This window comes from Dasypus novemcinctus, chromosome 8, assembly GCF_030445035.2.
Source record: "Dasypus novemcinctus isolate mDasNov1 chromosome 8, mDasNov1.1.hap2, whole genome shotgun sequence".
Lineage (NCBI taxonomy): Eukaryota > Metazoa > Chordata > Mammalia > Cingulata > Dasypodidae > Dasypus > Dasypus novemcinctus.
In genome coordinates, this window is record NC_080680.1 from 39,382,352 (window position 1) to 39,395,017 (window position 12,666).

At 34.8% G+C, this 12,666-nt stretch overlaps 1 protein-coding gene across 1 annotated transcript in view; it reads right to left on the bottom strand.

Annotated features, from left to right (window-relative positions):
- Nucleotides 1-12,666, bottom strand: part of SMC5 (structural maintenance of chromosomes 5) — a 140,699-nt gene that overhangs the window by 91,086 nt on the left and 36,947 nt on the right. The window contains exons 7-9 of the mRNA XM_058301326.2: nucleotides 12,043-12,204; nucleotides 7,803-7,874; nucleotides 1,042-1,297 (exon numbers count right to left, since the gene is read on the bottom strand). Coding sequence (XP_058157309.2) covers nucleotides 1,042-1,297; nucleotides 7,803-7,874; nucleotides 12,043-12,204 — 490 coding nt within the window. The remainder of the gene's footprint in view (nucleotides 1-1,041; nucleotides 1,298-7,802; nucleotides 7,875-12,042; nucleotides 12,205-12,666) is intronic.

Sequence of the window (12,666 nt, forward strand, 5' to 3'; positions counted from 1 at the left end):
TTTGAAAATATAAAAGCTTGACTACAGATGTGAAAATTTAGAATGTAAGAAGGGAAGAAATGAAAAGGATGGAACTGATAATATTTTAAGTTTACAAAGTGTGCAGTTCAGCAATACTAATAATTGTTAAATGACAAAAAAGAGATGAGTAATTACTTATAATAAACAATATTAAATGTTAATTATTAATAACATTAATTATCCCATCTGAGGAATTAAAATGAGGGATAATACCATGAGCTAAGATCTATATGCAAACTAAAAAAATAAGTAAAATAAAATCTAAAGTAACTATCAACAGATGATGTCTAAAATTGATTAACTGAAACAATGGTAAAAGTAAGAATATGATGTAGGTTTACAGAACGACTATTAGAAAAAACTGCTAAAATAGTTACAAATGGTTATCTTGAAAATGGGTCTAGAGCTGAGAAAAGGATTGAGGTACCTTTCTATTTTTTTTCCTTTTTTTTTTTGGTTTTTTTTTTTTTGGTATGGGGGAATGAACCTGGGATCTAGTATGTGGGAAGCCAGTGCTCAACCACTGAGCCACATCGACTTCCCTAGGTTCATTTTTTTGTTTGTTTTGCTTGTTATTTGTTTTTGTTTTTTCAAGAGGAACCAAGAACTGAACCTGGAACCTCCTATGTGGGAGGTGGGTTCTCAACCGCTTGAGCCACATCTGCTCCCAGTTCATTGTTTTTTAATCACAAACATGTGGTCCTTTATGACAACATATAAAAACAAGTTCTTTTTACTCATCTTTGACATACATATTGTGTGGATAGAATATAAGATGCCTTCAATCTGAATAATGCTACCTATCTGCCTAACCACATGGTCTCTAGAGTAAGTCAATTATAGTAAGACCTAAGTCAATGGGCAGTCAGCGGCAAATCATGGAACATGATAGGTATGAGATATGGGCAATTAAGGCTTGTGCCTTAAGGTTGAAAGAACTGAACCAAACATCCTCAATGAAGAGACCTGAACATTTAAACTAAGTGATATCATTAGAAGAAAGTCTATCAATAGACTTACCCTTTTTCTCCTTCTCTAGAGTGTCCCGCTCTCTTCGTTTATCAATGATCTCGCCTTCACATAACGCCTTTTCATCTTGAACTCGTCTCAGATCATTTGTAATGGCATCAATATGGGGCTGAAGATTCTCACAGTTTTCTGTGGTCTTTAGTTCATTCTGCAAATCCTCTATCATTTTGCGGGTATTACTTATTCTCCTCTGTCGGTCATGCTCTTCATTTTGTTTTACTGTTAACGCCTGCTGAAGTTCCTCAATCTAATAAACAAAAAAAGGTTAGTATTTGACACTGTTTTTTCTCCTTGTTTATAAGGCTTTTGTAGTGACATTTAAAAAATGCAACCAATAATCACAGAACATAGGTGTTTTTTTCACCAAAGGTATCTAGCCTGCTAAAGTTAGAATGTTAATCCTACCAGACTGCCTGTATTTTTTTTTTGTTTATTTGTTCACTAATACATGCCAAGTGCCTACAGCAATGCTTACCACTCATTAAATATTTGCTGAATAAACAAAATATTTATAAAGCCAAACAGGAGATTTCTAAATGTTTATAAGAGGTGCCTACTATACATCATAAGACCAAAATTAAAAGTCATGTGGTACAACATATACCAGACTTTCAAAAAAGTAATAAGAAATCAAGAAATGATGGAGGGATGATTTAAGTCATTCTATTAATTTTAAACAGAATCAAACCAATATTTTCAGAAAAATTTCTTTCTACCAACACTTTAAATTAATTCTGTGAAGTTTTAACCATCAATCTGTATATTTAGATTTGTTGACTCATGCTCAGGATAAGTTATATATATTAAAAGAAAAAAAAAACACACAAAAAACAGACCAATTAAGTCACCACCTGTGTCAGTACTTTTTATCAAAACCATATACAGCCTACCCAAGACAGAGATAAGATTTTTTGAACGCATACATATTACAAATCCAATTTATTTTCTACAAAAATAGAATTTTGTATTAAAAGCTGAACTTAATATAGCATATAATTAGTTGGCTTTCTTTCTAAGTCACATTTACTCCTCCAATTATAAGTGAGAACATATTAATTACAGAAAATGCGGCAATACAGAAACTTTCAATATAGAAATTACCTATAATCTTATTGTCTTAAAACACTCTATATTTTAACGCCTACCTATATCTATCTACCTATAGAATATACATGTTTTTCTAAACAGCATCACTAAAAATGTATTATGGGGAGTTTCTTGATCCCACCCTTACCCCACCCCTTCCATGACCTTGTAAAATAAAACTTTAATACCTGCATAATACCCTGTTGTATAGATATACCACAATTTATCCCATTCTCTATTGTTGGAAATTTGTTATTTTGTCAAAAAAAAAAAACCCACAGAAAACTAGAGATAGAAAGGAACTTCTTGGGAAGCGGACCTGGCCCAGTGGATAGGGCAGCCATCTACCACATGGGAGGCCCACAGTTCAAACCCTGGGCCTCCTTGACCCGTGTGGAGCTGGCCCATGCGCAGTGCTGATGTGCTCAAGGAGTGCTGTGCCATGCAGGAGTGTCGTGCCATGCAGGAGTGTCGTGCCATGCAGGGGTGCCCCCACGTAGGGGAGCCCCTTGCGCAAGGAGTACGCCCCGTAAGGAGAGCCACCCAGCGGGAAACAAAGTTCAGCCGGCCCAAGAATGGCACTGCACACACGGAGAGCTGACACATCAAGATGACGCAACAAAAAGAGACACAGATTCCCATGCCACTGATAACAGAAGCGGATAAAAGAATACGCAGCAAATGGACACAGAGAACAGACTACTGGGGCGGGGGTGGGGGGTGGGAGAGAAACAAATAAAAAAAATAAAAAGAAAGGAACTTCCTCAACGTGATATAGGGCATATAAGAAAAACACACAGCTAATGTCAAACTCAATCATGAAATACTGAAAGCTTTCTCCCAAAGATCAGGAATAAGACTTTCATTAGTACATTCAACATTGCAATGGAAGTTATAGCCAGAACAATCAGGCAAAAAAAGGGAAATAAAAGACATTCAAATTGGAAAGGAAACAATAAAACTATCTCTATTTGTAGATGACTTGACTATATAGAGAAAATCCCAAAGAATCCACAAAAGGGCTATTAGAGCTAATAAATGAATTTTAATAAGTTGCAAAGTACATGATCAACATATTAAAAAAAGGGTATCTTTATACACCAGCAATAAAAACTCCTAAATGAAAATTAAGAAGACAATTCCACTTACAACCATATACAAAAGGAATACATTTAACCAAAGAGGTGAAAATCGTATGCAATGAAAACTCAAAAACATTGCTGAAGTAAATTAAAGATCTAAATAATTGGAAAGATAGTCCATGTTCACAGATTAGAAGACTTAATATTATTAGGATGTCATTACTACCCAAAGTGATGTACAGATATGCTATCCCTAACAAAATTCTAATGTCCTTTTTGGTAGATATGGAAAAGTTGATCCTCAAATTCATATGGAATTGCAGGGGGTTCCAAACAGTCAAGACTATCTTGAAAGAAAACAAAATTGGAGATCTTGTACTTCCTTATTTCAAAACTTACTATAAAGCTACAGTAGTCAAAACAGTATGGTACTGCCATAATGACAAACATATACACCAAGAGAATAGAATTGAATCTAGAAATAAACCCATACTTCTGTGGCCAACTGGTTTTCAACAAGGGTGCCAAGAACATTCAATGGGGGAAAGAACAGTCTTTCCAACAAATGATGTTCATTCATGCAAAAGAATGAAGTTGGACCCCTACCTCATGTCAAATACAAAAATTAACTCAAAATGGATGAAGGGCCTGAGAGAACTAAAACCATGAAATTCTTAGAAGAAAATATAAGAGGCAAATCCTCATGATCTTGGACTTAACAATGGATTCTCATATATGGTACCAAGAAAAAAAGCAACAAGAGGAAAATAATGAATTGAACTTGATCAAATTAAAAATTTGTACATCAAAGGATATTATCAAGAAAGTGAATAGGAGAAATACTGCAAATCATTACCCTATAAAGGTCTAATATCCAGACTACATAAAGATTTCTTCTAACTCAACAACAAAAAAGCCCAATTTAAAAAATGGAAAAACTACTTGAACAGACACTTCTCCAAAGAAAATATACAAATGGCCAAAAAGCACATGAAAAGGAGCTCAAAATCATTAGCCATTAGGGAAATGCAAATCAACACCACAATGAGGTACCACTTCACATCCAATAGATGGCTGTAAGAAAAATAATTTTAAACGCCCAGAAAACTACAAGCATTGGTAGATATGTAGAAAATTTGGAATCCTTGTAATTGCTGGTGAAAATGTAAAATGGTGCAGCCACTGTGAAAAACAGTTTGCAGTTCCTCAAAGAGTTGTATGTAGAATTATTCTGTGACCCAGAAATTCCATTCCAGATACTCAAATAAGTACATATATATACATACTCATAGCATCACTATTCACAATAGTGAAAAAGTGCAAACAACCCAAATGTCCTTCAATGGAAGACTAGATAAACAAATTATGGTACATACATATAACTGAATAAAAAGGAATGAAATACTGATATATGCCACAAAATAGATAAGCCCCAAAAACATTAAGCGAAGTGAAAATAACCAGACACAAAAGCCACACATTACCTAATTCCATTGATATGAAATATCCAGAATAGTAAATCCAGAGACAGAAAGAAGATTGGGGGTGAGGGAAATAAGGATTGGAAAGCAACTGCTTAATGGGTACAGGGTTTTCCTTTGGGGTAATGAAAATGTTTCTGGAAGCAGTGGTTGTACAACACTGTGAATATACTAAACGCCACTGAACTGTTCACTATAAAATGTTTTTTTAAAAAAATCAGGTTATTTTATGCTATATGAAATGTACCTAAAAAAAAAAAAAAAGCAAGATAAGGAATTTTTCAGATACACAGAACTAAAAAAGTTCACCACCAGCACCCCCCACTATCTGATAAAAATATAAAGCCAGTCAAGTATGCAATTTTCAATTTTCTAACAGACACATTAAGTAGAAGAAAATCAGTAAGAGTACTTTAATTACCCAATATATGCACAATATTATCATTTTAATATATAATCATAACTAATTATTTTACATTATTTTTTATATGAAACCTTCAACATCTGATGTGAATTTTACACTTAAAGTATTATCTTAAGTTGGATTAGTCGCATTTCAAGTGCTCCGATATTACAAATAACTAGTGGCTACTATTTTAGACAGCACAGGTCTACATTTTATGACTGCCTTAAACCAATCTGGTCACTTTCCTGATGCTGTGAATAGGAAGCCATAGAAGAGACAGAAAGTAGCTAATGGATACTTTGCAGGCAATGAAACAGTGTGTTATGTGTTGAAATGTGTCCCCCTCCAAAAAATATGTTGAATTCCTAATCCCTGGTACCTGTGACAGTTACCTTATTTGGAAACAGGGTCATTTTAAATAGAATTAGTTAAGTTAAAATGAGTTCATACTGGAGTAGTATGAGCCCTTAATCCAATATAATTGGTATCCTCATAAGAAAAGGAAATTTGAAGAGAGACCCATATATAGACACAGAGAATAGAATACCATGTAAAGATGGAGATAAGAAAGAAGGTCATGTAGAGATAGAAACAGACTGGAGTTATCTCATATATTCTCTTCCCCTAATTTCTTAGTTCTCATAAATACAGCAATTATACCATCTTGAATGCATGACCATCTTGGATTTAGTTGTCTAAGTATTTGATATGCTAGAACTAAGAAGGGCTATGGAATCAGCTGGCCATGTTTAAATGACAGCAACTTGCCATATTTTTTCTTAATTGTATAGTACAAAAAGAAGAAACATGTTATCTATGTATGATATATACCTGGTACCACCTCTCAGTAAATTTGTGCTGAACAAATAAAATCTCCATGGGTCTAACTCAGATCTTCTGCTCATGACCTAATTCTTGGTAGATATCCAATTCCCTAAGAAACCATTCTCCAAGGCCTTCCAAACAACTAAGTATGAGTTACCCAAATTCCTCAGCTCCTTTGGTTACCTCTCTGAACTAACTATATACACAAATACTAGGAGATTTTAGACCTCATATTTTGTCTAGAAGATCTGGTCTCGTTTGTCTTTACCTTTCTCCACAGTTCATTTTACCTAACTGATACTTTTCCCTTCAAGTAAACCATCTATTCTAAGTGTTATGAGAAACAGTCTGTGTACATATAAAGTCTAGTGGCAGGGTAGAAGGGTAAGATCTACGTAGCTGACCGACATCCTACTAACCTGTAACAACACTTCCTGTGGAACTTGGAGAATGAAGGCCTGTCTGTCATTTAAAAGCAATGTTCCCAAAAGTCTAGCAGATTCTCTGATAAAAGATTTTTCCTCACAGACAGAACTATCGAGGCTCTATATTAATCTACAAACATTAAACAAATATTCAGGCAATAAAATTTGAGATCTGATATAGCAGAAGATGGAATGGCACAAAGAGGACTGTTTATCAACATTCTTCTAATTTTTTTTTAAAGTATATATTCTTTCTAAGGGTCATGGAGAAAGAATTACAAGAGGAATTTCTGTGGGCAGTAACTCCCACTTACACTACAATATTTAGAAGCCTAACTAGAATAGTGGTTATGATTTAGGCTCTAAAATCAGAATAGTCTTTCTTATACAAATAACAGATACAGTTAGACAATGCTGATATAATATAGGACTAATAGGATTAAATAATATTACTTCTATAAAGTAGGTGTCATAGTACTTAACACAGAAAGCTGAATAAATGCCATCACTGGATGGAATTTGGTTGCCTGCTTGACCTCTTGACAATGGGTATTTTTTTATTGTTTGTGTGGGTGTCTTATTTTTGTTTGAATGTCAGAAATTGTGTATAGAACAGCAGTAGAGAATGAAGTAAATAGAATTTATGGGAAAAATAAATTCAGGGGTTAAAAGATAAAGCTGAGGAAACATCAAAGGAAGCAGAACACAAAGACATGTTCCATGTTTCATCATGAAATCTCCTTCACTATCTTTCTCCAAATAGTTGTTTTCCTAGAATTTCACCTTTTTTTTTTTTTTTTTTAATTTCACCTTTTTTGAAGGAGAAAAAATTGTCTTTCCCCCTTATGCTTTAAACTTTATTAAGGATAAACTGAAATGTAAATAAGAGTTTCTTTAGCAACAAATTGTCTGAAATAAGCTAGTTTTACAGCCTGTCTTCATTTCTAGAAACTAGAAACTATTGCTACAAACCAAGATTACATTAGAATAGAATTAAAATTCAACCAAAAAATGTGACCAAAATGAAAAATTCCATAGTTCAGTCTACTTTATCAATTTCCAATCAGACATAAAGGTACACATATTTTCTAGAGAAATAGCATCGCTGATTTCTGGTAATAAAAGGTCTATTTCTGTGTGCAAGACAGAATAAATCCCTCAGAATTTAATTTCTGGCATTAGATAATTAAATCCAATTTTACCATGATCCCTTAGAAAACTAGCTATCCAGCTAAAAATATTAAATTGCATTTTTGAGTAGTTTTGAGGATTTTTCCCAATTGTCCTCCATGCAACTACCATTTCTTCGAATCTCAGTTTCCTTCACATATTAAGATAAGAAATAGAGAGTGAAAGGGATCTTGAACAATTCCCAGACAAGAAATTTGACCTGAAAACAAACTCTGGGGCAAATTCACATAATCAAAATTTCAATATGAAATCTTACGTGCTTATCTTTCTTTTCTAAAATATCTTGTTTTTGTTTGCATTTTTGAGATGTCTCCTTAATATCTATTGCCTGCAAATAGAACCAGAAGAGGGGGGAAAAGTTAGTTAAAAACTTAAGCAATTCCATTATATTGCCCTGTGAACCAAATATTAAATTGTTGTAAGTTAACCCACAACAATACTTATCTGTGGTTTCTTTTGAACCAAATTCACGATTATCACCAACAATATATATACAGAACAATTATTTGCAACTACAAGTTATATCCATCAATATTAAATGTAGCTGCAAGAGACATATGTATGTTTCTTTTTTTAAAAACATATTTATTTTTTATTTATTTCTCTCCCCACCCCCCCACCCCCACCAGTTGTCTGCTCTCTGTGTCCACTGCTGTGTGTTCTTCTGTGTCCACTTGTATTCTTGTCAGTGGCAACTGGAATCTGTGTCTCTTTTTGTCACATCATCTTGCTGCATCAGCTCTGTGTGTGTGCAGTGCCACTCCTGGGCAGGCTGAACTTTTTTTGCACTGGGTGGCTCTCCTTATGGGGCGCACTCCTTGCGCATGGGGCTCCCCTATGCGGGGGACACCCCTGCGTGGCACAGCACTCCTTGCGTGCATCACACGTGTCAGGAGGCCCTAGATTTGAACCTTGGACCACCCACGTGGTAGGAGGAGGCTCTATCCATTGAGCCAAATCCGCTTCCCTATTTATCTATTTAATCAGAAGTTCTTAATCAGGGGTCCACGGACCCCTAAGATTTCAGGGGGTTTGTGAGCTTGAAGTAAAAAAAAAATCAACTTATTATCTTTATTTTCTCTGACCTCTAACTGAAATCTAGCATTTTCTTCACTTACGAATATATGCAATAACTAACTTACAGTAGTATTCATTTCACCTGACTGCCAAAGGAACCCAGGGAACAAAGAAAAGGTTTGATACCCTGATTTAAATTTACTTTCATGTGAAATTTCATCTGATCCTCAAAACAATCCTATAAGTCAACTGTATTACTGCCTTTCTACACACAAAGAGACTAGGCTGAGAGCCCAAGTATCCTGTGTATAGCCAAAAACAATGATGGCATCAAAAAGGTCTTATTTCAAATTCAGAGTTCTCTACACTATAGCAAATATGTTACCTCTTTGATATTTTCATTAACACATAAAAACATGAGTTATACAGTAACACATATTACATATTATTAACACATAAAAATTTTTAATCCAAAAGGAGAAAAGAGTTAACAGTGCAAGTCTGAGAATGCTATTCTTAAAAAAGCCTGCTTGCAAGGCTGGCCACTGGCTGGTTTTTGGGAACCTGGACTTCAGAAATGTTCCCACCATTCCCTAATAAGAGTGGCTCACTGTGTCTGTAATGTCTATACAAATAATGTGGTTTATGCTACATACCAGTTTTCCTTCTGGGAGTCTGGAATTTTAGTACGTGCTAGGCAGGGAATGCAGACATGACCATCCCCCATAAAAACCTTGGGTTATCAAGTCTCTAATGAGCTTCTCTGGGTGGACAACATTTCACACATGTTGTCACAAAGCAACTAAGCATGTCTTATTTGACTCCACTCTGAGAGGACTCTTGGAAGCTTGTGTCTGGTTTCCTCCAACTTTGCCCCATGTGCCTTTTCCCCTTTACAGATGTTGCTTTGAATCCTTTTGCTGTGATAAATCTTAGTTTTGAGTACAACTGTTTTCTGAGTCCTGTGAATTCGCCTAACAAATCGCTGAATCCAGGAGCCATCTTAGGGACCCATAACACCCAGGGCCAAAGGAGTAAGAGAGGATGACAAGAGTTTTCCCCTGTAGAGGGAAACTAATATTTACTGAAGGTTTATAAGCTAAACACTAAGCTAGGTGGATACATGTGCTAAAGCACACACACTAAGTCACCTAAGGAAACGATCACTATCTTCACAGTGAGGCTCAGTGGGGTTAGGCCCAGTGGGGTTAAATAACTTGTTAAAGGTCAGTCAATTAGTAAATAGTGGAGTGGGGACTTAAAATATAGATCTGTGTGTATCCGAAGCCTATGTCCTTTCCACAACACTGTATCGCCAGCCTGGAATGTTAAATATATATCTATCTACAAGTATTGAAAAAGGTTTTGTGCTGGAACAGAAGAAATAGGAACAAGAACAGTATGAATACTCAACAAAATTAATCATCATTTTGTTCCTTGCTGCACAGCTATAAGCACTAATAACGCTTTGTTTTATAAATATAGACTAATGTGCTAACTCAGGATCACTTCTTCAGGAAAATAATTCCGAAAAATCTTAGGCTATATAGATTTTCACATAATAGCTTAACCTTATGGATGTTTCATAATGCTTTAATAGCCAGTCTTCCATTAGAAACAGACTAAGAAAGTAAGAGTTTTTAAAGATGATTCTTCAATGTAACATTTCTTGTGATCTATGTATCTTCAAAAAATACAATGAAAAAAATGCTCGTAATAAAAATATTCTTTAAGAGAAATAATGAGGTTTAAATTTATTGTCAACGTACAATAAATTACAAAAATTAACATTTTAGCAACATTTCAAAAAACATCTTGCCTATATTTTTCCACGATAAAAGTAATTTATCAGTACAGAAAATTCAAGAAAGAAAAAAAGCAATTACAAACCCATCACTTAACTACAACCAACAAATATTAGCATACCAATAAATTCCCAACTATTAGCTTTATAACCTTGATGAAGTCAATTATCTCTGGGTTTCAGAATCCTCAAAAATAAAATGATAGACTTGTCTAGATAATATTTACAATCCTTACTGCTCTAAAATGTAAGATGATCAATATTAATTATCTTTTAAAATTAGATCCAATCAAGTCCTAAAATTCTTTACTGTTCTTAATAACCATTTACTCTTCTAGACTTAAGTATAATAATTTTCACTCACTTTACACCACAGTAGAATTAAGATCTAGTGGAGTTTTTTTGGCATGACAGTACCATAAAGAATGAATCCTTTCCTATAATAGACTTCATATTCCTAGATATGGTCTTTTTCACTTAGTAAGCATTGCTATCATGCATAATAAATAAATATCTGGTACTATTTAGCTCAAGAAATTATTTTTCGTATCTGTAAGTTGCCTAAAGAAAAAACCCAAGTTACATTTCTAGATAAAACAGCTCCAAATAATAACTGCTTTTGTACCAACAAAAGTTAAAATTCTAATAATCAAAACTTGTATACTGACTGGTCCTTTACCAATTAACAATCTTAAAACTGTAATTAACACAGAACCTGGAGTAGCATGTTCACACTACAGCAACATACAATTTTAATGATAAAGAAAAGATAACTTTTTAAAAAACCAATGAAGCAAAGTTTGTTTCTCCTCCATAGGCAAATCCGGAGGTAAATATTATACAAAAAATACACTATTATATGATATTTGACTAGTGGAAATTACGTTCACAGCTTTTCCAACAGCAATGCCAGGCTGAACTCCTCCCATTATGATCAATGACACCACCTTCAAGCACAGTGTCCAATATCAGGGGTAAGTAAGCACAAACAACTTGAAATGGTTTCCTGGGTTCTGGTAAAATTACTCTTCACAAATAATAAATTCCATTGGTGTAACTAACAAAAACTCAACTAATTTGAGATAACTGACCAATTTATGTTAGAGGTTCTTAACCAGATGTTAATGACTTGACTGCAGTATGCTTGTGAATCCCCAAAATCTCAAACAAAATTCTGGATCTGCCTCATGCATTATTTTGGAAACAGGGTCCACAGTTTAAACCATTTTCAAAACAATATCTGACTCCAAAATCCTCCTAAAAGTTAAAAGCCATGACCATAAAAAATGTTAAATTTATACTTTCCAATACAGGGAACATTTCATTATATTACTTATCCTAAGAAATGAGATTTTCTATATTACTTTCTTCTAAAAGGGTATGTAATTATAAAGCACATATAATGAATTCAAAGAGGAGCTCAATGTTTTTACGAATATCACATGAATCACTTATAATTAAAACAATAACACTTCATTTTTCTTTTACTACATCTTGGAAGTTCTATAAAGTAGCTACTCTCCAACAATGATGAATAGGACCTTGTAAATCCTACAGTGGTAGAATTCCTAATTAAGGAACTTGAAGAACCAAAGCTATATATAAACTTGCAAAATAATATTTATATTTCCTAAAACAAAATACAAATATAATCTAAAATTGAGTCAGAAAGTACCTTTTCTTTGATTCGACTTTCTAAATTGTGACGCTGATTTTCCATTTCTTCAATTCGACGTGTCATAGGAATCTGTCCTTCTTTAAGCTTTCTGACCTCTTCCTTTAGTCTGTCACGAGCTAGTTTTACTTCTTCATATTCCTGACGAACATTTTCATATTCCTTGCAAATAATTCAAGATATAGAAGTTAATGGGCATCTAGTTTAAACTAATACATATACTAAAAGTCAAGGTACAATCAGGGGAAGCAGACTTGGCCCAAAGGTTAGGGTGTCCATCTACCACATGGGAGGTCCGCGGTTCAAACCCTGGGCCTCCTTGACCCGTGTGGAGCTGGCCCCATGCGCAGTGTTGATGTGCACAAAGAGTGCCGTGCCACACAGGGGTGTCCCCCGTGTAGGGGAGCCCCACACGCAAGGAGTGCGCCCCATAAGGAGAGCCGCCCAGGGCGAAACAAAGTTCAGCCTGCCCAGGAATGGCGCTGCACACACGGAGAGCTGACACAACAAGATGACGCAAGAAAAAAAAACACAGATTCCTGTGCCGCTGACAACAACAGAAGTGGACAAAGAACACGCAGCAAATAGACACAGAGAAGAGACAACTGGGACGGGGGGGAGGGG